The sequence below is a fragment of the Hypanus sabinus genome, chromosome 26, assembly GCF_030144855.1.
Source record: "Hypanus sabinus isolate sHypSab1 chromosome 26, sHypSab1.hap1, whole genome shotgun sequence".
In the NCBI taxonomy this organism is placed as follows: domain Eukaryota; kingdom Metazoa; phylum Chordata; class Chondrichthyes; order Myliobatiformes; family Dasyatidae; genus Hypanus; species Hypanus sabinus.
The window spans coordinates 31101471-31128651 of NC_082731.1; the positions used below are offsets into that span (position 1 = coordinate 31101471).

At 51.9% G+C, this 27181-nt stretch overlaps 1 protein-coding gene across 1 annotated transcript in view; it reads left to right on the plus strand.

Annotated features, from left to right (window-relative positions):
* Window positions 1–592: 592 nt before the first annotated feature.
* Window positions 593–27181, plus strand: part of LOC132381728 (zinc finger protein 729-like) — a 39603-nt gene continuing 13014 nt past the window's right edge. Inside the window, exons 1-7 of the mRNA XM_059951301.1 lie at window positions 593–978; window positions 1333–2409; window positions 7048–7055; window positions 10796–10969; window positions 11813–12924; window positions 23140–23295; window positions 25982–26282. Coding sequence (XP_059807284.1) covers window positions 1488–2409; window positions 7048–7055; window positions 10796–10969; window positions 11813–12924; window positions 23140–23295; window positions 25982–26282 — 2673 coding nt within the window. The 5' untranslated portion in view covers window positions 593–978; window positions 1333–1487. The remainder of the gene's footprint in view (window positions 979–1332; window positions 2410–7047; window positions 7056–10795; window positions 10970–11812; window positions 12925–23139; window positions 23296–25981; window positions 26283–27181) is intronic.

A 27181-nucleotide genomic window follows, 5' to 3' on the forward strand; every position in this document is an offset into this window, starting at 1 on the left:
GAAAAGCACAATTAGTTTAAAAAGCGAAGCCCGCTGTAGCGCGAAGCGGGTTGGATGATCAGCCATGACCATCCGGAAAGGCGGGGCAGGCTCGAAGGGCTGAAGGGCCTTCTCCTGCTCCTATTTTCTATGTACTGTTGCGGTACTGAGGTGGCGATTCGGCGTGGTCGTTTGGTGGTAGAAGGGAAGCAGCTGCCCCTGAACTTGGCGAAGTGGTATTACAAGTTTCTGCTCTGACGGTAACTGAGTAAAACACAGCTTGGCCTGTTGCTAGGCAACTGAGATTGTGGACCTTGACCTTGCACCTTATTTTTGCCTGAAATGCACTTTTTTAATAAATTCTGCATTCTTTTCTTTCGTCCTCATGCACTGTAAAACAAAAAGTACGTTTTACAGCTTCTCGGTCCGTGTGGCAATGATCCCCCGATTTAATTACATCGGCACCAGGCACGTTTGCCCCGCCGGGGCTGGTAACGCCCACCCGGCTTTCCTATTGGCTGCGAGCGTTTCGCCCATCGGGCGTCCGGATTGGCGAGAGAGCCTGTTAATCAGTTGCCAACTGAGGGGCGGGTTGTAATGACGTAATAGAGGGCGGGCGCTGGGATCACGTGCGGGGTCAGTTCGGCCAACCGGAAGCGGCGGCGCCTGCCTTCCGGTTGCGCGGCCTGGCCGATGTACAAACTGGGGTTCTCCCCATCTTGACTGGTTGCCGTTGGCGACTTCCACCCCGCTGCTGAGCGGGAACCTTTAGCCACGGCGTGTCCACTGACCGGGGGGATTCTCAAAGGGGTGAGGCCCGAACTTCGGGCATGCGTAGTGTAGTAAATTTGCCTCTCCCTGGCTAATGAGATAGAGCGGCTTCTGGCGCGCAGTACATCATGGGATACTTCTCCGCCATCCGCAGTCTACCGAAGTTCGGAAACCCAAGTTTGCCACAGGCTCTCCGCTGATTATTCTTCATTCAATTTACCCTGCATGGTTTGAATTTAGATCATTACCTTTTTAGTCTCTGTGGTATTGTTTTTAAATGTTGCGGACTAATATGCCTTTGAGCAGAGCACAGATATATACATTTGTTGGGCTGCAAGGAAGTTAGTGAAAGAATGACCTGGATTTGGGAGTCAGAACCATTTGTGAACTTTCGCACAGTGGTACAGGTTTTGATTTATTGCTGTCAGTTAATATCTTGAAAAATATTTAGTATGTGTGCTATTCCAACAGATTGTGTCAACATAGAGTGGTAAAACAGTATTATGTGTTACAGTTACAGGGACAAGTTATAAAATAATCACCATGAACTCGTATTTAGAAGTCTTCTGTATGTCTTTTCAGGTATAGAGACTGCTGAGAAAGCCTCACTTTCTATGTCCCTATCCAGACAGTGTCTCTGAGCACAGAACAAAGAAAGTTGAAACCAAACATTCACACCAAGATCTTGCAGACTGACTTGGGAGTGCCAGGATCTGACAAACCATAGACAACGACCGATGGAAGGAGAGCCCTGTGACGTCCTCAGGGACATGCCTGTCTCTGAGGGTGTGCTGGGGGGAGCACCCTCTGGGGAGGGCCTGTTGTCCTGCACGCTGTGTGGGAAGGTTTTTCCTAACCAGTCCATGCTATGCCACAACCAGCTGGGTAATACCGAGATCGGGCCCTTCAGGTGTGACGGCTGCAGCGAGGCCTTAAAGAGCGGCCAGGACCCTTCTCAGCATCAGCAGATCCACACAGGTGAGAAGAGCATCACCTGCCCCGAGTGTGGCAAGGCCTTCAGCAGCTTCTCCTACCTGCAGGCGCACCTGCGCAGCCACACCGGCGAGCGGCCCTTCTCCTGCCCCGAGTGTGGAAAAGCCTACGGCCACTCCTCCCACCTGGTAGTGCACCGGCGCACCCACACCGGCGAGCGCCCCTTCTCCTGCCTTGAGTGCGGCAAGAGCTTCATTCACTCCTCTCACTTACATCAGCACCGAAGGACCCACACTGGTGAGCGGCCTTTTTCCTGCCCTGACTGTGGCAAAGCCTTTGTTCAGTCTGCCCACCTTGTGGAGCATCGGAGAGTTCACACTGGGGAGAAGCCCTTCGCCTGCCCCTTCTGCGGGAAGAGCTTCGCCGGGTTGTCACAGCTCCACAGCCATCAGCGGTCGCACACGGGGGAGAAGCCCCACACTTGCCCCGACTGCGGGATGAGCTTCAGTACCACCTGCACCTTGCGGCAGCACCAACATGTCCACACCGAGGAGCGCCCCTACCCCTGCCCCGAGTGTGGCAAGGTCTTCAAAAGACCCCGGTACCTGAAGCAGCACCTCGTGATCCACACCGGGGAGAGGAACTACTACTGCACCGTCTGCGGGAAGGCCTTCGTCCGCTATTCCTACCTGTGGAGGCACCGGCAGGTTCACAAGAAGGAGACAAGCTTCACCTGACTCGTTCCTCGTACCTGCTGGCACACCCACACCAGCGAGCGGCCCTTCTCCTGCCCCAAGTGCAGCAGGGCCCTCATCAACTCTTCCCTGGACTCCCAGGAGATCCACACTGGGGAGGAGCCCCTCACCTTCCGCATCTGTGGGAATATGCTCTGTGGCCATCACAGTTCTGGAACTGCCGCAGATCGTCATGGGATAGTGTCAGTCTACCCATCCCAATTGGTGGAGGGTCCCACTAGCGCACTTATCCCACCCACAGTCTCCATCTGCATGTGTGTCTCTGTTCTGGTTGCGTCCTATGTTAGGGATAGAATCTCGGGCAGTTGGGGGTTGTTGATGGGGATATAATGCAACTGTAACTGAGTTACCCATGGCAGATGAGTGGATGTGGACCTCTGGCAGTGAACTTTGTGGGGGGAGAGACGGGTCAGTGTAAATATAGTCGGTTCAGGCCCTTCGGCCCACAATGCTGTACTAACACCTAATCCCTTCTGCCTATACAATGTCCAGATCACACCCTTCCCTTCACATCGGTGTGCCACCTTAATGGTCTTAAACTCCTCCGTCATACCCACCTCAGCAACACATTGGCAGTATATCCCCGGAACCCATGATTGACTATGGAAGGAAAAATCAATTTGCCTCCAACAACGGTTTTTGATCCGGAGCAAGAAGGCTGCGAGTGAACGGCAGATTTCTGGAGCAAAGGCGGTTTTACTACTCGGGGTAAAAGAGAGGCAAGACTGCACAGATGCGTGACGTCAGCCAGTAGAGCACGAAAGGCTTAAAAAGAAGCGGGCAGCAGAGTGAAAGGGCTTTGGCTCAACGGGTTAGGCGGTAACAGGACGAGGTGAGGTAGGTTTACCTGTGTTATTTGCGGAAAAGAAGTAGTATGTGTGTGAGGCCGGTGTTCTGTGCTTGGTGTCAGATGTGGGAGGTCCTGGAGTCTCTCAGACTCCCGGTCGGCCATATCTGCACCAGGTGTGTCGAGCTGAAGATGCAGCTCGATAACCTTCGCCTGGTCAGGGAGAGCGAGGAGGTGATAGAGAGGAGTTACAGGCAGGTGGTCACACCGGGGCCACGGGAGGCAGACAAGTGGATCACCGTCGGGGGGGGGGGGGGGGCGAAGGGGAAGAGTCAGGTACTAGAGAATACCCCTGCGGCTTTACCTCTTGACAATAAGTACTCCCGTTTCAGAACTGTTGGGGGGGACAGCCTACCTGAGGGAAGCGACAGTGGCCGTGCCTCTGGCACAGAGTCTGGCCCTGTGGCTCAGAAGGGTAGGAAAGGGAAGGGGAAGGCAGTAGTGATAGTGGACTTTATAGTTAGGGGGTCAAACAGGAGATTCTGTGGATGTAGGAAAGAAACTGGGATGGTCGTTTGCCTCCCAGCGTCCAGGATGTTTCAGATCGTGTCCAAGATATCCTGCAGTGGGAGGGAGAACAGCCAGAGGTCATGGTACATTTTGGTACCAATGACATAAGTAGGAAAAGGGAAGAGGTCCTGAAAAAAGGGTACAGGGAGTTAGGAAGGAAGTTGAGAAGCAGGACCGCAAAGGTAGTAATCTCAGGATTACTGCCTGTGTCACGTGACAGTGGGAATAGGAATAGGATGAGCTGGAGGATAAATGTGTGGCTGAGGGATTGGAGCAGGGGGCAGGGATTCCGATTTCTGGATCATTGGGACCTCTTTTGGGTCAGGTGTGACCTGTACAGAAAGGACGGGTTGCACTTGAATCCTGGGGGACCGATATCCTGGCAGAGAGTTTTGCTAAGGCTACTAGGGAAAGTTTAAACTGGAATTGTTGGGGGGTGAGAACTGAACTGAAGAGACCGGGGAAGAGGAGGTTGGCTCACAGATAGAGAAAGCTAGACAGTGTGAGAGGGAGGATAGGCAGGTGATAGAGAAAGGATACGCTCAGATCGACAGTTTGAGATGTGTCTGTTTTAACGCATTATGAACAAAGTGGATGAGCTTAGAGCGTGGATCAGTACTTGGAGATATGATGTGGTGGCCATTACAGAGACTTGGATGGCTCAGGGACAGGATTGGTTACTTCGAGTGCTGGGTTTTAGATGTTTCAGAAAGGACAGGAAGGGAGGCGAAAGAGGTGGGGGCGTGGCACTGTTGATCAGAGATAGTGTCACGGCTACAGAAAAGGTGGACACTATGGAGGGATCGTCTACAGAGTCTCTGTGGGTGGAGGTTAGGAACAGGAAGGGGTCAATACTGGGTGTTTTTTATAGGCCGTCCAATAGTAACAGGGATATCGAGGAGCAGATAGGGGAACGTCCTGGAAAGGTGATAATAATAACAGAGTTGTCGTGATGGGAGATTTTAATTCCCCAAATATCAATTGGCATCTCCCTAGAGTAAGGGGTTTAGATGGGGTGGAGTTTGTTAGGTGTGTTCTGGAAGGCTTCTTGACACAATATGTAGATAAGCCTACAAGAGGAGAGACTGTACTTGATTTGGAATTGGGAAATGAACCTGGTCAGGTATCAGATCTTTCAGTGGGAGAACATTTTGGAGATAGTGATCATAATTCTATCTCCTTTACAATAGCATTGGAGAGAGATATGAACATTCAAGTTTAGAAAAGCATTTAATTGGAGTAAGGGGAAAATGGAAGCTTAAATTAAAAACCGATGTTCTCAGGGAAAAGTACAGAAGAAATGTGGCTAATATTCAGGGGATATTTGTGAGGAGTTCTGCATAGGTACGTTCCAATGAGACAGGGAAGTTATGGTAGGGTACAGGAACCGTGGTGTACAAAGGCTGTAATAAATCTAGTCAAGAAGAAAAGAAAAGCTTACAAAAGGTTCAGAGAGCTAGGTAATGTTAGAGATCTAGAAGATTATAAGGCTACCAGGACGGAGTTTAAGAAGGAAATTAGGAGAGTCAGAAGGGGCCATGAGAAGATGGACAGGATTAAGGAAAACCCCAAGGCATTCTACAAGTATATGAAGAGCAAGAGGATAAGATGTGAAAGAATAGGACCAATCAGGTGGGGAAATGTTTATGGGACCGGAGGAAATAGCAGAGGTACTTAACGAATACTTTACTTCAGTATTCACAATGGAAAAGGATCTGGGTGATTGTAGTGATGACTTGCAGCAGACTGAAAAGCTTGAGCGTGTAGATATTAAGAAAGAGGATGTCCTGGAGCTTCTGGAAAGCATCAAGTTGGATAAATTGCCGAGACCGGATGAGATGTACCTCAGGCTTCTGTGGAATGCGAGGGAGGAGTTTGCTGAGCCTCTGGCGATGATCTTTGCATCATCAATGGGGACAGGAGAGGTTCCAGAGGATTGGAGAGTTGCAGATGTTGTTCGCTTATTCAAGAAAGGGAGTAGAGATAGCCCAGGAAATTATAGACCAGTGAGTCTTACCCCAGTGTTTGGTAAGTTGATGGAGAAGATCCTGAGAGGCAGGATTTATGAACATTTGGAGAGGTATAATATGATTAGGAATAGTCAGCATGGCTTTGTCAAAAACAGATCGTGTCATACGAGCCTAATAGAATTTTTTGAGTATGTGAGTAAACACATTGATGAAGGAAGAGCAGTAGATGTAGTGTATATGGATTTCAGCAAGGCATTTGATAAGGTATCCTATGCAAGGCTTATTGAGAAAATAAGGAGGCATGGGATCCAAGGGCACATTGCTTTGTGGATCCAGAACTGGCTTGCCCACAGAAGGCAAAGAGTGGTTGTAGACGGGTCATATTCTGCATGGAGGTCGGTCAGCAGTGGAGTGCCTCAGGGATCTGTTCTGGGACCGTAACTCTATGATTTTTATAAATAGCCTGGATGAGGAAGTGGAGGGATGGGTTAGTAAATTTGCTGATGGCACAAAGGTTGGGGGTGTTGTGGATAGTGTGGAGGCTGTCAGAGGTTACAACGGGATATTGATAGGGTGCAAAACTGGGTTGAGAAGTGGCAGATGGAATTCAACCCAGATAATTGTGAGGTGGTTCATTTTGGTAAGTCAAATATAATGGCAGAATATAGTATTAATGGTAAGACTCTTGGCAGTGTGGAGGATCAGAGGGATCTTGGGGTCCAAGTCCATAGGACACTCAAAGCAGCTGCACAGGTTGACACTGTGGTTAAGAAAGTGTACGGTGTATTGGCCTTTGTTAATCGTGGGATTGAATTTAGGAGCTGAGAGGTAATGTTGCAGCTATATAGGACCCTGGTCAGACCCCACTTGGAGTACTGTGCTCAGTTCTGGTCGCCTCACTACAGGAAGGATGTGGAAACCATAGAAAGGGTGCAGAGGAGATTTACAAGGATGTTGCCTGGATTGGGGAGCATGCCTTATGAGAAAAGGTTGAGTGAACTTGGCCTTTTCTTCTTGGAGCGACGGAGGATGAGAGGTCACCTGATAGAGGTGTATAAGATGATGAGAGGAATTGATCATGTGAATAGTCAGAGGCTTTTCCCCAGGGCTGAAATGGTTGCCACAAGAGGACACGGGTTTAAGGTGCTGGGGGATAGGTACAGAGGAGATGTCGGGTAAGTTTTTTACTCAGAGAGTGGTGAGTGTGTGGAACAGGATGCCGGCAATGGGGGTGGAGGCGGATACAATAGGGTCTTTTAAGAGACTTTTCTCTTTTTTTTAGGGCTATGGGTAACCCTAATAATTTCTAGGGCAGGGACATGTTCGGCACAACTTTGTGGGCCGAAGGGCCTGTATTGTGCTGTAGGTTTTCTATGTTTTCCTATCTCTATTAAACTTACTGCCTCTCACCTCATCTCCAAACCCTCTAGTCTGAGACGTGTCTCCCTGGTAAAAGGATTCTGACTGTCTGCTCCATCTGTCTTCCTCAAAATCCTGTGAACTTCAATCAGGTCCCCCTTCAGCCTCTGCCACTCCGGACAATGTAACCCAAGTTTTTCCAAGCTGTCCCTGTAGCTCTGTCTCTCCTACCCACACAGATCCTCCACACCCCTCCTGTGAAGGGATGACCCCGGGAGTGTGTGATGAGACGGTGTGGAGGGAGATTCACTCTGTGTCTGACCCCGGGAGTGTGTGATGGGACGGTGTGGAGGGAGTTTCACTCTGTGTCTGACCCCGGGAGTGTGAGATGGGACAGTGTGGAGGGATGAGATCTGTTGTAGGATTGGGACTCGGTGACGATACACACTTGGCTGATGTGTTCCAGGCTGGGACACTGTGGGACTCGGAGGGTGGGAGAGGAGTTGTGGTTGTGGACGTTGCCGTTGGATTAGAGCTGGGCTGTATCTACTGTGTCGATTTGTTAATGTAGATATGGGAAGTGGTGAAATTCTGAGCCGTATTTTAATGCTGTTGTAAAAAAAATAAATTAGTGTTCTTTAAAATTCCTTGTCTGTTGATTTGAAACATTGGGACAGGGAACAGTACAGGCCCTCTGGCCCAGAATGTTGTACTGGTGTTTTAATCTAACACTTCCCTCCCACATAACCCTTTGTTCCTCTGTTGACAAAGTTGCTGTTTGAGTCTTTTAAATGTCCTTACTGTACCAGCCTCTGCCTCGTCATGTTGTAGCATGTTCCTCACATTCTGTCCAAAGTATACCGTCACACAGACCCTCTGCCTGTATGAACTTTCCCTGCTTCAGAGAAAGTTACCCAAGTTTGTCCAGCCTCCCGTTTCTAGCTGCTGCCCTCCAAACCGGGCAGCATCTGGTCACCATCTCCACCACAGCCTTCCTGTGAGGCGATGAGAAGACTCGAGTGTTGGGATTTGGACCCAGTGACAATACACGACTTTCTGCTACGCTGCAGGCCAGGATACTCTGGGAATCGGAAGGTGGGACCAGTGTTGGTTGCTGGCATAGCTGGGGACCGTATCTCGTGTGGCATTTTGTGAATGTTAGTTATGGTAGGTGTGCAAAATTCTAGGCTGTCTTTCAATGTCAATAAATCAGATCTACCCCTCAGGCCAATCTGACCCCACCCTCCCACTTAACCCTCTATTGTCCGTTCATTCCTCTTGCTGTCTGAGCCTCTAAAATCTCCCCAATATATCTGGCTCCACCACCGCTCTGGCAGTGCAGTCCACACACCCACCACTCTCTGTGTGAAATGCCCACATCCAACATCTCCACTGTACTTCCCTCCAATCACCTTCAAATTATGCTTCGTACATAAGGGGCACATTTTAAGCTGCTTCTCTCCTGGGGAAAAAGTGTCTTTCTGTCCACTCTATCTATGCCTCTTGCCTCTCTATCAAGTTGCCTCTCATCCTCCTTTGCTCCGGAGATAAAATCCATAGCTTGCTTGACATTTCCACTTGGCATAATTTACTTATTATTATTTAATTATTTATGGTTTTATTTTGCTATATTTCTGCACTATGCTTGGTTGGTGCGAATGTAATGAAACCCATTTTCCCTCGAGATCAATAAAGTATGTTTGTCTGTCTCACAAGACATGCTCTCCAACCCTGGCCAAGTTCCTCTGCACACTCTCTAAATCTTCCACATCTTTCCTAAGAATCCTGCCAATTTCACTGTACTCTTCTGTCAAGGTCAAAACCTTCCAAAGGGTATCATTGGACACTTCACATCTGCCACTTCTAGGCCCAGCTCTCCTATCAATTTCCTGTCATAACCTAAGTCAACCTCCACAGCATTGCTAACCATCTCCAGTAGCACACAACAGCGCAGGAAGCTCGTTGCCTTTTTCCTGGGATGCCATGTGGATATTTCTTTGTGCTGGGACCAGCTCTTCAGTGCAGAATCATTTTGGTACTGTGGGTGAATAATCAAACTGGATTGATTATGTGACAATGGAGCTCCAACGGTTAGTGTGCAATATAAACGTATATAAATGACTCCTTTCCTTTATTTTCATTGTTATAGTTTTAAATATTTTGTCAATACAATTTTAATCTAAGTTTATACTGGTGTGAGCTGAATTATTTATGCTGAATGGTAAATTTGTATGGGTGTCTCAGTATTCATACAGGTAATTGGATTATTTTCCCTTAAAGGAACATACAAACTTATGTTTTTTGTGTTAATCTTAATCATATCTATTGTAGAAGCATTTATTTATTGATAATAACCCTTTCGTTGTTATTCCCATGCATTGTCGAGTTATCTTGTTAGTTAGTATTCATAGTAAGAACTAACTCATTACAAACTGTCAGTGAGGGTTACACCGTTAATCCTTGTCATCACAAACAGCAGGAGCTGCAGAACAGAATCAGTGGTGAGAGAGTTAATCCAGAATGAAGCTCCCTCCACACCGTCCCATCACACACCCCCGGGGTCAGACACAGAGTGAAGCTCCCTCCACACCGTCCCATCACACACTCCCGGGGTCAGACACAGAGTGAAGCTCCCTCCACACCGTCCCATCACACACTCCCGGGGTCAGACACAGAGTGAAGCTCCCTCCACGCCGTCCCATCACACACTCCCGGGGTCAGACACAGAGTGAAACTCCCTCCACACCGTCCCATCACACACTCCCGGGGTCAGACACAGAGTGAAGCTCCCTCCACACCGTCCCATCACGCACTCCCGGGGTCAGACACAGAGTGAAACTCCCTCCAGACCGTCCCATCACACAGTCCCAGTGGCAATTCATTCCAATTCAACTTCCCATGTTTGTCCGTGGTCACCGCAATGAGGCCAAACTCAGGCTGGAGGAGCATGTCATATTTGTCCAGGTAGCCTCCAACCTGATGACATGAACGTTAATTTCTCTAACTTCTGTTCCCCACGCCCTTCATCTTTTTATTTAATTCCCCACTCTGGTTACTCTCTTGCCTCTTTCTTCTGCTCCCCTACCCTCATATGCCTATCACCTCTCTCTGGTTCCTCTCCTCTTTGGTCTATTAGATCCCTCCTTCTTCAGCCATTTTCCAATTCCACCTATTACCTCCCTGTTTCTTATAACACCCCCCACCTGTTTTTACTTATTACATGCCAGCTTCCATTCCTCCTGCTCCCCCCTCTCGAAACTTTCCTGGTTCTGACCCTTCTCAGCCCTGATAAAGGGTAAAGACCCGAAAGGTCGACTCTCTATTCCTCTTCATAAGTGCTGCCTGACTGGCTGTGATCCTGTAGCAGTGTGTGCGCAGATTTCCTGCGTTGCTCGAACATAACGGGTACTGGAGGACGGGGAGGACAATTTATTAGCCATGGAACAGGTTTGATAAGTTAAATGTCCGAATTCAGCTCCTGTCTCATGGCTGTGAATGGAGAGGCTGGGGCTAATTTCCTGGAGCGAAGCAGGCGCCCCCACCCAAGGAGCAGTGGTTAAGGAAATTGTCTATTGGTCAAGACGATGAGTGTGATTGTGCTCTGAATGGCCGGAGACTGATTGCCCAGCAGGAAAAGGGGGCGGTACACATTGCTGCTCTTTGGTTGGAAGATTATCGTACTGGAGACAACTAGCCAGCCGGGATTGCCATTGGTCGTATCTTTGGCTCACAGCTCGTTGACACGTCACCTCAACCTCTGCGACTCTGCCTTATTGGTGAAGCTCACAGATGGAGGCGGGACTTTGCTGGCGGCAGCGGTGATTGGTCGGCAGCCGTATCCCAGGGTGAGCCAGATCCGATTGGTCGACTGTAGGGGGGGGGGCTCCCCTAGCGGGAGGAAGCGCTCTGTTTAGTCACGTGACGCCGTCCGCCCGGCGTGTCGCCGGGGGTCACGTGAGCGGGAGCCGCGGTCAGCTTGAAGAGGCCTCGCTCGGCACCGGGAGCGTCGGGTAGGCACTATCCCGGGATCGCTGCCCCTTCCCTCACCCCCAGCCCTCCTTCGACACCTGCCACCTGTCCGGTGAGGAGCCGCCGCACCCACCACCCCGTCGCCCTCACCCGTGACCGCCCCCGCCAGCGCCGCTGGGCCAGAGGAGAGCTCGGGGCGGGCAACGCGCAGGCGCGCGGCGGGCTGATTGGCAGCCGCGAGGGGCGGGGCTACTGTCCGTGCGGGCATGCGCAGTGGCGACCGGCTGTCCGGGATTTCCCGCGCCCCCCGAGGGGATGGCGGTCTCTGTAACAATTTTGTCTGACCAGTCGGGATTGATAGCCCTGAGCAGAACCCCCAAACCTGGAGGGTCGGTGGACCAATCTTAGTCTGTCCTCTACCCTTTGACCTGTTCGGCATGGTTGACCCGACCTACAGCCAAAGTATAAAGCCCCGACTCCAGCCGCCATAGTTTTCCGAGTCGTTGAGGTTCTGGCTCTCTTAGAAGTGAAGGGCAACACCCTGGGAAATCTCTCTTGTCCCTCTCCAACCTTCCAGTGATAGAACGAGCACGTTCCTATTACAATTACGGCGGTTTAAGCCCTCTCTCGACATAGACACACTCATTAAGCCCTTTCTCTACATACACACAGGGCTCGGGCGAAGAGCCATATGCAGGCTGGGGATCCCGGCGTTCTGACGGCAGAGTGGTGGACCTGATCCCCGGGAACGGAGAACCTCGGCAATGGACAGTGAGAGCGGGAAGCAGAGTGCGCCGGAGGAGGAGGGCCCGGCGGAGGGGGAGAACCACATCTGCTCGGTGTGCGGGCTGAGCTTCAGCCGCCTGGAGGAGGTGGAGGCCCACGCCCGCGAGCACGCCCGGCCGGAGACCTACCAGTGTGAGGTGTGCGGAGAGTCCTGGCTGTACCCCAGGCTGCTGGAGGCGCACCGGCGCATCCACACCGGCGAGACGCCCTTCACCTGCGCCGAATGCGGCAAGGGCTTCACCCGATCTGGCAACCTGCTGGCCCACCAGCGGGTCCACACTGGCGAGCGGCCCTTCCTCTGCACTCGCTGCGGCAAGGCCTTCAAGACAGCCCAGCACCTGAAGGAACACTTGCGGCTGCATGCCTCCGCCCCCTCCCCGTGCCCCCGGTGCGGCAGAGACCCCAGAGGCAAGGAATGCCCCAACTGTGTGGGGCGGGCGAAAGGGCCTGCTGGGGACGGGGGGCGTCTCCACAGCTGTCCCGATTGCCGCAGGAGCTTCCGCAGCCCCCGGGACCTGGCCCAGCACCGGGGCGTCCACAGCGGGGAGCGGCCCCACGCCTGCCCCGTCTGCGGCAAGGGCTTCGCCCGCACCTCCGGCCTGCGGCGGCACCGGCTCGTCCACACCGGCGAGAAGCCCTTCACCTGCCCCGTCTGCGGCAAGGGCTACACCCAGTCGTCCAGCCTGCTGGCCCACCGCACCGTCCACACGGGCGAGAGCCCCTACTCCTGCCCCGACTGCGGCAAGGGCTTCACCCGCCTCTCCCACCTCAGCCAGCACCGGCGGGTCCACACCGGCGAGCGGCCCTTCACCTGCCCCGAGTGCGGCAAGGGCTTCACCCACTCCTCCAGCCTCCTGCGGCACCAGCGGGTCCACACCGGCGAGCGGCCCTTTGCCTGTCCCGTCTGTGGCCTGGAGTTCTCGCAGTCGTCCCACCTGCGGCGGCACCTGCCCGCCCACACCGGCCTCAAGCCCTTCGTCTGCGCTGAGTGCGGCAAGGGCTTCACGGAGTCCTCCAACCTGCTGAGGCACCAGCAGATCCACACGCGGGACTGACCCCCCGACTGAGCTCCCTCTTCCCCCAGCCCCCAACAGTTAGAGATTCAGTGACGGGGGGCGGAGAAAAGGCTTTACAGCCCAACTGACCCAAACCGACCTGTTTGCACCCCATCCTAATTTAGATTCCAAATCCTACCCCCTCCATGGATTGTACCCCTCACCCACACGCTAAGGGGGCAGTTCACAGCATCAGATGAACCCACGACCCCGTGCATCATTGGGTCAGGGGTCACACAGCATGGCCACTGGCCGTATGTCCCAACAAGCCTGTACTGAGTTGTCACCCCAACCCCCCAACCCCTCTGAGCCTATCCCATTCACGTACCCATCTTTGGACAACTTAAACTGTGACAATCTGCTCTCCAGCCTCCCACTTCCTCAACCCCACCCCCCTGCCTGGTTTTACCTGTGAGCATAGCCTGTGTCGGTTATGAACCTGCCTTCCCCACTCCCATAGGGAGCCCGTTCCACATACTGACCCTCTGAGTCTCTTCTCTCACCCGAAGCCCGTGCCCTCACTCCTTCCCTGCGGGAAGAAGACTGTGCCCCTTCAGCCTCCGTGGCCCCACAGTAAACAGTGGCAGCCTTTCAGCCTCTCTGGTCCTGGCGAGATGATGTCATCGGTCTGGAGGTCATTACGGTCCTCGGGTTGAGGAAAGCTGAGTCTGGATGCTATCTGCCGAGTGTGGATCGATCGGGACTGGTTGTTTTCTGGCCAATTGGTCCATGGCAGGCCTTCAAAAGTGTAGTTTAGAGAGTACAGAGGTTGTATGTTCTTGTCAAGGTAAAAGGCAAGGATAACATGTTTTGGGAACCTTTGAGCCCCTCGTGCATGGTAGGGAGGAGCAAATGAGGTGCTTGAGGGGTATAAGAAATGCAAGAGAGCACTAAAGAAGGAAATCAGGAAGGCTACAAGGCCTGAGGTTGCTCTGCAGACAAGGTGAAGGATAATTCAAAGAGCTTCTACAGATATATTAAGAGCAAAACGACAGCAAGGGACAAAATTGGTCCTCTGGAAGATCAGGGGTATCTACGCGAGGAGCCAAAAAGGAAAGGGGGAGGCCTTCAATGGATTGTTTTTTACATCTGGTGTGAGCAGCAGTGAGGACAAGGACCCGTTATAGATTACAGAGGGGCAGGTGCTTGCTGTCCTGAGGCAGACAAGGGTGGATAAATCCCTGGGGGCTAACAATGTGTTCCTATAGTCCCTGTAGAAGGTAATTGTAGAAATTGCAGGGGTAATTAGGACATCCTTAGCCACGGGTGAGGCGCTGGGGGAGCGGAGTATAGCTGGTATTGTTCCATTGTTTAAGAAAGGCTCAAAGATTAAGCCAGGAAATTATAGGCCGTGGGGAAGTTATTGGAAAGTATTCTAAGTATCTAAATACTAAGATATTCAAATATCTAAGTATTTGGGTAGACAGGTTATGTATGGTCGACATGGCTCTGTGTGTGGTACATTGACTCTAGCTTAAAGAGTTCTTCGAGGACGTTGAAGGCAAGGCGTGTTGCCTACATGGAGTTTAGCAAGGTCCCATGAGGGATATTGATCAAGTAGTTTCAGTCGCTCAGCATTCAAGATGAGGTAGGAGATTGGATTAGTTAGAGAAGCCAGGGAGTGATAGTAGGTGGTTGCCTCTCTGACTGGAGGCCTGTGACGAGTGGAGTCTCGCAGGGATCGGTGCCGGGTCCATTGTTGTTTGTCATCTGTATCAGTGATCTGGATGATAACGTGGTGAACCGGATCAGCACATTTGCAATTGACACAACACTGGGGTGTAGTGGACAGCGAGGAAGACTATCGGGGCAAGCTGGGGTGGAGTGGACAGCGAGGAAGACTATCGGAGCTTTCAGTGGGATCGGGGCAAGCTGGGGTGTAGTGGACAGCGAGGAAGACTATCGGGGCTTTCAGTGGGATCGGGGCAAGCTGGGGTGGAGTGGACAGTGAGGAAGACTATCGGAGCTTTCAGCGGGATCGGGGCAAGCTGGGGTGGAGTGGACAGTGAGGAAGACTATCGGGGCAAGCTGGGGTGGAGTGGACAGTGAGGAAGACTGTCGGAGTTTGCAGTGGGATCGGGGCAAGCTGGGGTGTAGTGGACAGCGAGGAAGACTATCAGAGCTTTCAGTGGGATCGGGGCAAGCTGGGGTGTAGTGGACAGCGAGGAAGACTATCGGAGTTTGCAGTGGGATCGGGGCAAGCTGGGGTGGAGTGGACAGTGAGGAAGACTATCGGGGCTTTCAGTGGGATCGGGGCAAGCTGGGGTGGAGTGGACAGTGAGGAAGACTATCAGAGCTTTCAGCAAGATCTCGACCAGCTGGAAAATAGACTGAAAAGTGGCAGATGGAATTTAATGCAGACAAGTGTGAGAAATTACACTTTGGAAGGACAAATCAGAGTAGGACTTGCACAGTGAATGGTAGGGCACCGAGGAGTGAGGTAGAACAGAGGGATCTGGGAATACGTCACAGGTAGATGGGGTTGTAAAGAAAGATTTTGGCCTTCAGAAATCAAAATACTGAGTACAGGAGATGGGATGTGATGTTGAAGTTGTATAAGATGTTGGTGAGGCTTAATTTGGAGTATGAGTGCAGTTTTGGTCACCTACCTACAGGAAAAGATGTCAATAAGATTGAAAGAACACAGAGAAGGTTTACAAGGATGTTGGAGGGTCTTGAGGTCCTGAATGATTGGGAAAGGTTGGGACTTCTTTCCCTAGGACGTAGGTGAGGGAGGGGAGATTTGATAGCGGTGTTCAAAATTACGAGGGGTATCGAGAGGGTAAATGTAAGCAGCTTTTTCCACTGGTGTTGGGTGAGACTGGAACTAGAGGTCATGGGTTAAGGGTGAAAGGTGAAAAGTTTAAGGGGAGCATGAGGGGGAAACCTCTTCACTCAGAGGGTTGTGAGAGTGTGGAACGAGCTGCCAGCAGAGGTTGTGGAGGCAGGTTCGATTTCAAGAAATTTGGATAGTCTGCGGTCTGGGTGCAGGTTAATGGGGCTGGCCAGTTAAATAGTTCAGCATGGAATAGATGGGCTGAAAGGCCTCTTTCAGCACTATGACTGACTATAACATGCCCATGAAACTTTTCCACATCCTCTCCAGCTTCATCGCATCCTACCGACGGTAATCATTATCCGTGCCTTTCGGGGCTCTGAGGGAACCTTGCACTATTTCCTCCCAGGAATCTGACCTGCACTAGATTAAAAAGAACACCTTGTTTCTGGACTGTAAGGCATAAACATTCGGCCCATCAAGTTTGCTTCAGCATTCAGCTGTTCTCCCTCTCAGTCCCATTCTCACCTTATTAAGTGAGAACCTTTCAACCTCTGCTTTAAATACACTTGGAGTCCACAGACTGCTGCGGCAATGAATTCCAAAGATTTACCTCCCTCTGGCTTATGAAGTTCCTCCTCATCTCCATTCTGGGCCCTTTTTAACTCCTTTAGTCCCAGCTGAGAGAGGCAAAAGTCCCTGCTGAACATCGACCACTGCCTCACACCGATCCCACTTTTTAAAAGTCTGCACATTCTCACCGACACCTCCCGCACCCCCTTAACCCAAATTCCTCTCCTGACAGTCCTCCCACCCCAGCCTCTCCAGAACCCTCCGAATCTCTCACTGCTTCCTGTTGCCCGTACAGGAAACCTCTGGACTGTTTTCTCATGCACCAGCTTCCTTCCTTGGATATCCGTACCGCACACGACACACTGGGATGCCTGCAAGCTGCCGAGACCTGGGTTTGACTGCTGCCCTTGCGTGCGTGTGTGTGCCTGCGCCTCTGTGCGTTCAGTTGTGTCTCACAGCTCCCTAGACATTTTCCCACAGGTTGACAGGATGGTCCGGCCCACTGATTGCCATTGAGTTATCTTGCAGCCTCTGATACACCATATCTGGAGTATTGCATTCACTGGGGGCTTTGCAGAGAGGTTGGACCAACTGGGGTTGTTTTCTCTGGCGTGGTGGAGACCGGATTGATGTTTATAAAGTTCCAAGAGTAGGCATCTTTCCCCCGTGGTTGAAACATTTAATACCAGCGGGCATGCATTTGTGCTGAGAGCGGAAGGGTTGCAGAGGAGGTGTGCAGTATGAGGTGGGTGGGCGCCTGGGCTGGAGGTGAAGGGTTGAGGAGATTCAGACACTGTGGAGGTAGAAGGGATTGAGAGCCATTACCTTAACTATTTCAGTACAAGAGGGTGCACGAAAGGCCGTTCCTTGTTCGTCTGCTCTGTGTGGGTGAGGGGTGCTGGCATCTTCTCCCTGGGACCTTGTGCTTTCTCAACCCCACCCCCATCCCAGTGCTACTTGAGGCCAGTGGGTCGACCGGCTGCCGTGAACTGCCCCCACCCCTCTCCCCTCTGTGTGGGTGAGTGGTGCTGGCATCTTCTCCCCGGGACCTTGTGCTTTCTCAACCCCACCCCCATCCCAGTGCTACTTGAGGCCAGTGGGTCGACCGGCTGCCGTGAACTGCCCCCACCCCTCTCCCCTCTGTGTGGGTGAGTGGTGCTGGCATCTTCTCCCCAGGACCTTGTGCTTTCTCAACCCCACCCCCATCCCAGTGCTACTTGAGGCCAGTGGGTCGACCGGCTGCCGTGAACTGCCCCCACCCCTCTCCCCTCTGTGTGGGTGAGGGGAGGGAGAGAGCTGATGGGGACCTCGGTTGGGGCGTGGAGCCCGCACCCTTTCTACCCACCCCCACGTCTCCCTATCTCCCCCTCACACCCCGACGTCTCCAACTCAAGCACGGTCTCCCCACCCCCTCACTGTGCCTAGCAGCAATGTGAATCACTCAACTGTCTGCCCAGTAGGACGTGTTTCGAACGGCTGTACGGGAACACCCCCACCCGGCTGCCCGTGGACTGGAAGCGGAGGCTCTCGCAGAAGGCAACAGGAGACTGAACCGAGGGAGGAAGCCTTCTTTTCTCTGCCCCAGAGGCCCCTGACTGCCCTCTTCCTGCCTGCCGGCGACTGGGTCCGTCATTGTATCACTGCTCCTAACCCGGGGGGTGGGAGGGCAGGGCGAGAGAGACACTCCAGCTACGTCCAGGGCGAGAGGAACCGGTTTTCGCTTGCCTGCTCCGGGATGGAGGAAATAGCTCCGTGAAATATCGTCTGGAACGCTCTGGCAGGTAAGGGGAACCCTCCAAAGACTCAACGTTTGTTAGGCAGGTACATTGATAGGGATTGCGGCAGTTGGAAGCTGAGGTGCTCCATGCGTGCATGTTTGCAATAAAAAGCTTACATGCAGCAGCATCTCCGGAGAAATTGAACTTGTACATGATTTTTACAAAGAACGCAACTGGAAGAAAGCTAGTTGTAGTGCAGAAGCCCTGGTATTGCGTAGTGAGGTGGTGATCAGGGTCGTGCCGGATGGTTCAGGAACCGAGAGGTTGAAGGGAAGCAGCTGCTCCTGTACCTGGTGGTGTGGGACTTCGGGCTTCTGCACCCCCTGCCCGTTTGCAGCTGAGAAAAGGCGCAGCCCGGGCGCTGGGGGGTCCTTGGTGGCGGTCGTTCCTTCTCGAGCCAGTGCCTCCTGTGGGTATTCCCGATGATGGGGAGAGTTCAGTCCGCAGCTCTGACGTTGCTGTAGTGGATCTTGACGCAGCTGGTCAGGGCTCTCCCGACAGGAACTTGAGAAAACCTGCAGACTCTGGCAATGCATTCATTATGTATTCAGTAGAGTATAGAAGAATGAGAGGGGATCTCATAGGAACATTTCGAATATTGGAAGGGTTGGACAGAGTAGATGTGGAAAGGCTGGTTCCCTTGGTGGGTGAGTCCAGGACAAGAGGTCACAATCTTAGAGTTAGAGGGTACCCATTTAAAACAGAGATGAGGAGAAATTTTTTAAGCCAGAGGGTTGTGGATTTATGGAATTTGTTGCCACATACAATCATCGAGGGTGTTTAAGGAGGAGATTGATAGGTGGATTGATACTAGTCAGGCTATCAAGGGATATGGGAAAAAAGCCGGAAATTGGAACTAGACAGGAGAATAGTTTAGCTCATGGTGGAGTGGCAGAGTGGACTCGATGGGCCGAATGGCCTACTTCTGCTCATTTGTCTTGTGAATGCCGGAGGACTCGGCAGGGCAGGCAGCGGCTTTCGAAAAGAGGAAACAGTCGACATTTTGGTGTTGGCAAGGAAGATGGGGGGAGGGGAGGAAGTACCAGGGTGGCAGGTGATTGGTGAATCCGGGAGAGGGGGAGGGGTGAAGTACAGAGCTGGGAAGTTGGTGGAAGAGATACGGGAGAATCTGATAGGATTCCAACAGGATAGCTGTCAAAGTTTGTTAGTGTTTATTGGTGACAAGACATTAAAATTACTCTAAATTCCAATTAGAATATATAAAATATAGTTGAAACGGGGAGTAACATTCAGAAATGTGGTGGCAGAGAAGATGAAGTTGTTCCTGAATCATTGAACGTGTGCCTTCAAGCTCCTGTGCCCCCTCCTCATTGACAGTAATAAGAGGACGTGTCCCAGACAGTGAGGGTCTGTGATGTTGGGTGCCAGCTTCTGGGCACCACCTCTATGGTGGAGCGGCCTGTTCCGTATATGGACCATCGTTTGCCTCTGGGTGTCTGCTCTCACCTCAAGCTACGTCCTTTGGTTTTGTGCTCTACCACCCGCACCTTCAACCCCTTTTCTCTCTGTCCCCTCCACGGCCTGAGTACCCATCTCCAGCTTGAACCCCTCCACCGGTTCTGCCTGACCCGCGCTGTCCCAGAGGATGGATTATCCAGGGCTGAGTCCAATGTTCCCAGAAGCAAGCTCGGCGATGGCTGGGGGAAGGGGGAGGTGCAGGCCTTGACCAAAACGGACAGGAGGGCTGTCGGGACCAGATATGGCATGGACGTTGGCTGGAGCACTTCTCCAGACTCCACGTCTCTCCCCCCCCACCCCGATTCTGATCTGCCTGGTCCCAGAAAGATCAAAGTGGTGAGTTGCTTCACCGGGGTAGGGCACGGCTTTGAGGAGAGGAGGAAGTGGGGACGGGGGGTGTAAAGGGACCTGTTTTACTGAGACATTGTGAAGTCCATGGAAGTGAGGTGTCCACAACTCTGCAGCTCCCTGCGGTCCCAGGCAGAGCATTTGCTGGATGGAATGCTCCCTGTGGCAAATCTGCAAAATATTAAAATCGAAAGGGTGGACAGGGCATGGTGAGAAGCAGAGGTGTTGACATGGTTGGATCATGACTGCCTGCTAGTGCTGTTCACAGCTAAGAACTTGAACCTGTACTGATTCTCCACTGGAGCGCAGAGTCTAATGCATATCCTATTGATGTGTATAAAATCACAAGGCTCATACACGGGGTAGATCGTCAGTGAATCATCAAAAGAGCACAGAAACGGGCCATTCAGCCCGTCAGGCCATGCCGAACCATTTAAACCACCTACTCCCATCGACTTGCACAATAGCCCTCCATACCCCTGCCATCCATGTGTTTATCCAAACTTCTCTTGTTGAAACCGAGCTCTCTTTCCACTCTCGAGACCCTCTGAGTGAAGAGGTTTCCCCCTCACGTTCCTCTAAGCATTTCACCTTTCACCCTTAACCCATGACTTCTAGTTCTAGTCTCACTCAGCCTCAATGGAAAAGCCTGCTTTCACTTACCTAATCTATACCCTTCATATACCTCTATCAAATCTACCCTCAATCTTCTGTGTTCCAAGGAATAAAGCCCTAACCTATTCAGTCTTTCCCTATAACTCAGATCCTCCAGTCCTGGCAACATCCGTGTAAATTGGCTCTGTACTCTCATCTTTCCTGTAAGGTGACCAAAACTGCACACACTACTGCAAGTTTGGCCTCACCAACATCTTGTACAACTTCTGGAACTGGAGGGCACAGGTTTGTGGGGAGAGTTTTTAAAGGGGGCTTGAGGGGTTAGGTTTTCACGCAGGGGGTTTGGGGTATCTGTACCGAGCGAGGGTGGTAGAGGAGGTGGCAATTACAACACAGTTAGCTTGAACAGACCGGCGCAGGGGAATATGGGCAAAGAGGATTACAGCACAGACCAGCTGGGCCAAAGGGCCTGTTTCTGTGCTGTAAAGGGTGCAAAATATTTTACAGGGTCAAATGGGATAGATGGGGGGGTTAGCTCAGACTCAGAGTCGATGGTCACCCAACATCGCAGTGACCAAAGCAAGGGGCTGGGATCGATGTCCAAAGCTGTCAGTGGAAGGAGAGAGGGCGGTATTTAGCAGGTGGATTTTAATCCAGCCAAGTTCGCGGTGTTGCCCTCTGGAAGGTGAAATATAAAGGGTCAGTACATTGTCAGTGGCAGCACTGGTAAGATACAGAACTGCTCTGAGGCGAGGATTAGAGAGTAGCATAGAGATGTGCAAAACCATGAGAGGCAGAGATCAGGTAAATTATGCATAATTTATCCCCCCCCCCCCCCAAGGGATGGGGAATCGAGGACTAGAGGGCACAGGTTTGAGGTGAGAGGAGAATTTAATAGGAACCCAAGGGGGAGCTTTTTCCAACTAGAGGGTGGTATCTACATGGAATGCCATCACACAAAATGCCGGAGGAACTCAGCAGGTTGGGCAACATCTGTGGAGAGGAATAAGCAGTCGACATTTCGGGCTGATGCCCTTCTCCAGGTGTGGAAAGAAAGGGGGAAGGTGGGTGGTGGGGTGGTGGCTTCTCATTTCATCCCATCATCCCCCATCCAACTGTTCATTCTCCTCAGTAGGCGCTGCCTGACCTGTTGAGTTCCTCCAGCATTTTGCGTTTGTTCCAGCATGCAGAGATCCGCTCTGCCCAGCAGCTCTTCGGTATATCATCGGCCTAACCACAGGGCAGTTCCTAGCCGCCAGTATGTCTTTGCACCAGGGGAAAGAACCTGGAGAAATCCCGGGTCGCGGGGAGAACTCACGGACAGGGGCGGGAATTGAACCCGGGTCGCCCTCTCTTGTGTCTCTGTGGAATGATTGACCAGAAGAAGGGATTTTGACAGCATCATAAGAACCATTTGGATAGGAAAGACTCAGGGATGTGGACCCCACAGGCTAATGGGACCAGCTGAGACGGTTTTCGTGGACCAGTTGTGCCAAGGGGCCTGTTTCATACTGTGTGTCTGTGACACTACAGAACAGTACAGCTCAGGAACAGGCACTTCAGCCCACAGTCTTGTGCCAAACCAGCTACAAAGTAATTTTAAAAAATCCAAAAACGAATCCCTCCTACCTACCATATCCCTCCATCCTCCTCACGTCCATGTGCCTATCCAAATGTCTCTTAAAAGCCTCTATTGCCATACCAGACATCCACCACTCTCTGAGTAAAAAACTTACCCCTCAACTTCAGTGCATACCCCCTGGTATTAGGCATTTCTACCCTGGTAAGAAAGATACTCCCTGTCTACTCTATCTCTGCCCCCCATAACATTATAAACCCCTGTCAGATCTCCCCTCAGCCTCTGGCGCCCCAGAGAAGAAAACCCAGGTTTATCCAGCCTCTCATGATAGGACATGCCCTCAAAGCCAGGCAGCATCCTGGTAAACCTCCCTTTCACCCTCTCCAAAGCCTCAACATCCTTCCTACAGTGGGACAAGCAGAACATATGCAATACTCCAGCTGCGGCTAAACCAGAGTTTTATAAAGTTGCAACATAACACTTAACAGTGCTGTTCCACGGAGGGATCTTGGGGGTTTGAGCCCCTAACTCCCTGAAAGTGGCTGCACAGGTTGATCAGGTGTTGTACAAGCCGGTCGGCTCGCTTGCCTGTATCATTTGGGCCGTCGTGTGGAAATTCAGGAAGCTATGTTGCCACTGGATAAAACTCTGGATAGGTACCATCTGCAGTTCTGAGTTGCCCATTACAGGTGGATGTGGGGGCTTTTTGGTACAGATGACGTTCACCAGGGTGCTGCCTGGATTCAAAGGTACAGGCTGTAAGGAGAGGTTGGACAAATATGACTTGTTTGCTCTGGAGAGGTTGAGGCTGAGGGCAGACCCAAAACAGGTTTCTAAGATTGAGAAGCACAGACAGGAGTAGACAGTATCTTTTTTCCCTCAAGGTCAAAAATGTTTAATACCAGAGCACATGGGAGGGGGTAAGTTAAAGGAAATTTGGGGGGGGGCAATTTTACACATAGGGTGATGGTGTCTGGAATGTGTAGGGGCAGGGATGGGATAGATCGTGGTTGGGACGAGGTCTGGAGCATTGAGAGAAGGTCTTTCTCCTTCCCAGGGGTTGGCTGGAACCTGGAGGGCACTGCCTGAAGGGGGTGGTGGAGCTGAGACTTGCAACATCGAAGAAGAGATCGACACTACGGGCACGATACGTCCGCCTGCCCCCGGAAGCCGACTCGGACGGACTTAATAAGCCAGCAGCCTGCTGGAGAAGGTACAGCGTAGAAAACCTGCTCCCGGCCAGCACTGGGCCTATCCTGGTTCTATTGGGACAGTCTGATGTTCCTGGTGATAAATCGTCACAACCATGCAGCTATTTGGGACAGGGCACTTGGCTCTTGAGTAATTCTTGTCCAGGACACTGCCATTTGCTCTGGAAGCTGACCCTCCCTGTGCCACCCCCTGGAACTTTTGTGGTGACCTAAACTTCTACAGATGCTGGCAATCTAGAACAATGACTGACAAATGCTGGAAAATCTCTACCAGGATCAGCTGGTTTAGAGACCAAAAGCAATACAGCATCGGTCACAAATCGAGTTCATCTTCACTGTCCTAATGGTGTCAAATTTATTGTTTTGCGGCAGCTGTACAGTGAAAAGATAGAAAATTACTATAAATTTCAAAAATAAATAAATAGTGCAAAAAAAAGCAATGGTGAAGTCGTGTCCGTGGATTTGTGGCCCATTTGGAGGACTAGTGGTGGAGGGCAGGATGCTGTTCCTGAATTGATGAGTGTTGTGTGCTCATCCTCCCTGAGGCATGTCCCGGAGGTGGGAGTCCTCACTGATGGATTCTGCCTTGAAGATGCCCTGGACAGTGGGGAGAGTGTTGCCTGTGATGGAGCTGGTGGAATCTACAACCCTCTGCAGAGTTTTGAAGCGCTTTTGGTGACACACCAAACACCCTCAGACTCCTAACAAAGTTAGAGCCTCTGACTTGCCATCATAATTACGCCAATACCTTGGGCCCAGGATAGATGCTCTCACCCAGGGACTTGAAGCTGTTGACCCTTTCCCAACCTCTCTTCTCCCAACTTCCCCGTGCCGAAATCGACAGTTAATTTGCTGGGTGTTTGCAACACCGCTCCTCCAGCCCGTCTCTCGTTCCTGTGCGCCTGCTCGTTGCCGTCTGAGACGCGCGTCATTGGTCCCAGCTTTTGAGCTGAGAGCCACACAGACACGGGTGTCGAGAGAGTAGAGCAATGGGCTAAGCGCACGTCCTTGAGGTGTGCCTGTGTTGATAGTCAGCGAGGAACAGACTCTGGTTTCCCAATGAGGAAGTAGAAGACCAGGTTTCGAAGCTTGGTTATTAATACTGATGGTGTTAAACGCCGAGCTGTAATGGGTAAACAGCAGCCTGACATATCTCCTGCACTTAATAAAGTGGCTACCGAGTGCGTATTTGTGGCTTCTGTAGCTGTAGCCCATCCACTTGAAGGTTTAACGTACTACACGTTCAGAGACGTTCTTGTCTACGCCGCTGTTGTAACATGTGGTCACTTGGGTTACTGTCACCTTCCTGTTAGCTTGAACTAGTCTGGCCAGATGGAAACCTGCCGTGGGGGTGGGGCGTGGGTGAGCTGACCATCTCGGGGTACCTGGCCACAGAACTGATCACCGGATATTTTTCACACCACTCTCTCTATTGTAGGGACAGCTCTGGATGAAAATCTCAGGAGATCAGCAGTTTCTGAGACCACCAATGATCATTCCACGGTGGAAGACACCTGGATCCCATCGCTTCCCCATTCTGAGGTCTGGTCTGAACAGCAGCAGAACCTCTTGACCATGTCTGCGTGCTTTTTGAGTGGCTGCCGCGTGGCTGGGACTGTATTACCGAGCCGGTGTACCTAATAAACTGGCCAGTATGCGTCTGTCTTGGTTGGGTGCGGGGCAGAGAGCCGGTGTTCAGTCCCAGCCAGTCCGTGCCACTGGTCAGTTGGTCTCAATTTCCTGCATTCTGCCCGGGGGGTGGTGTGTAAGTGACCGGTTGATGGTCATCAAGGGCCGAAGGAACCACACTAGAGCCCTGCGGGGGTTGTTGTTTCTCCGGCACCTTATACCCCAGAACAGATTGGGGAAGGGGGAGAGGAGGCTGAGCGGCTTTTAATTGGAATACAGAATGAGGTTCGAAAACTTTCCGCGAATCCCAATCGGCAAGTGCGGCGCGGCGCTCCTGCCAAGTCAGCGTCCAGGATCGGGGATTTGGTGCCTGAGTCCGGGAACCCTTGGGCCGATCGGAGTGGTCAGCAGGCTGAGGTCGCAGGGGTCGGGTCTTCCCGGGGGGTGGGGGGGCAAATCCCCCTCCCCCGGTCTGGCGGGTCTGTAGTAGTGGGTGGGTGGGGGGGGGGGGGGGCGGCAGCGCCCTGGTTTGTGCGCGTGCGCCATGGCTGGACAGCGGCGCCGTGATTTATGAGCATGCGTGGTGGGGACGGCAGCGCTCTAGCTCTGAGTATGCGCAGAAATGAGGGGGGACCGTCCGCGCTTGCCCGGGGTTGTGGGATTAAGGGCTCAGGTGCAAAGTGGGGGGAGGGGAGATTTAACAATTGCCCAATAGGAAACCTTTTTCCACCCAGAGGTTGGTTGAAGCAGGGACACGGATAGGAAAGGTTTAGAACAGGGTTCCCAACCTGGGGTGTCCAGACTCCCCGGTTAATGGTAACGGTCCGTGGTATAAAAAAGTTGGGAACCCCTGGTTTAGAGGGATACAGGGCAACTGCAGAGCTTACATGGGAATCTTGGTCACAATAGTCTGCTTTGATGTTAAATTACTGCGACTGTACTTTGTCTCTTGCAGTGCTTCTAAATCTTCGTTCTGCCGTCTCATCCCTCTACACTCCCCCTGCAGGAGAGTAGACACCAGGAAGCCTCGCCCTCACAGAATAATTGCACCCCTTCCAGGGCCGGAACGGCTACACCCGAGTTCGGGGCAGACGGCCTGCAGGAGCACCAGTTGTGTGGCAAGGCCTGGCTCCAGCTGTCCGTGCTGGGCGCCCGCCGGCCAGCGCTTCGCCCACCCCTGCACGCCAGTGAGCGGCCTTTCGAGTGCTCCGTCTGCCCCAGAAGCTCCACGAGTTTCCAGGTCCTCGCTGGCGGGTGCACTCCAGTGGGTGGCCCTTCACCTGCCCCAGCTGCAGCAAGGGCCTCACCCAGTCCTCCAGCCTGCCCCGACAGCAGCGGGCCCACATCACCAACTAGCTGGGTATTTACTTACCATTGTTACACTGCAGGGCAAGCCCTACCGGTCCAGTCAGCTACCCTGTGTTGTGTTCTTTATACTCATACGTACCGTGGGTTACTAATAAAGTTACACCTTCTGGAAGAAATAGAAGTTTTATTTAACAACAACCACACTTTGTTGTTAAACCATCCGACAATGCCATGTTTTACTCGGTCTTTCTATCATCCCTGCACATGCTCAGAACTCTCTTCAATCACATTCTTACACGTCATATCACCACATCTGCCTTTCCTTAAAAAGAAAAACAATTAGCAACATTGAGCAGAGCAAAAGCATAATTTAAGATGTCTCTATCCGTCTCTCTGGGGGTTTACAAACACAAGTAGACCTTCTAAGTGGGCCACACAGCTCCTGTTGTTTTGTCTGCTCTGCGTCAGTTAACCGAAGCTCTGAAGTTGCCTCTTTCTTGAGGTCTTTGCGATTTCTTCTTAACACCGCTCCTTCTTCTGTTACGATCTGGGTTGTACTTCTTCAAGTACTGTAGCTTTCTGTCCATGTGTTCATTTTGTCTGGTATCCTCACTTCCTCTCCTTGGTGGAGTTCGGGTAATGGACGAGAACATCTGTCAAAGTATGTTTCCTGCTTTGTTTTGAGTTCATCTTTCCAACGTTCACCTCCTTCTGTTCTCAGAAAGCTCTCGTCCATTGGCAGACTGGATCTCAAATGGCCTCCCATCACATGTACGTGAAGGATTCAATTCAATTCAGTGATTACAGGGGGATTTTGATCAACTGGCTGAGTGGGTTGACTTGGCCTCATATAAGCCCGAGATGTCGCGCTTGGAAAGTCATATCCAGGGTAGGAGTGACCGTGGGGCCTGTGGGGTGTCACTGAACAGAAAACCTCGAAGAGGGCAAACC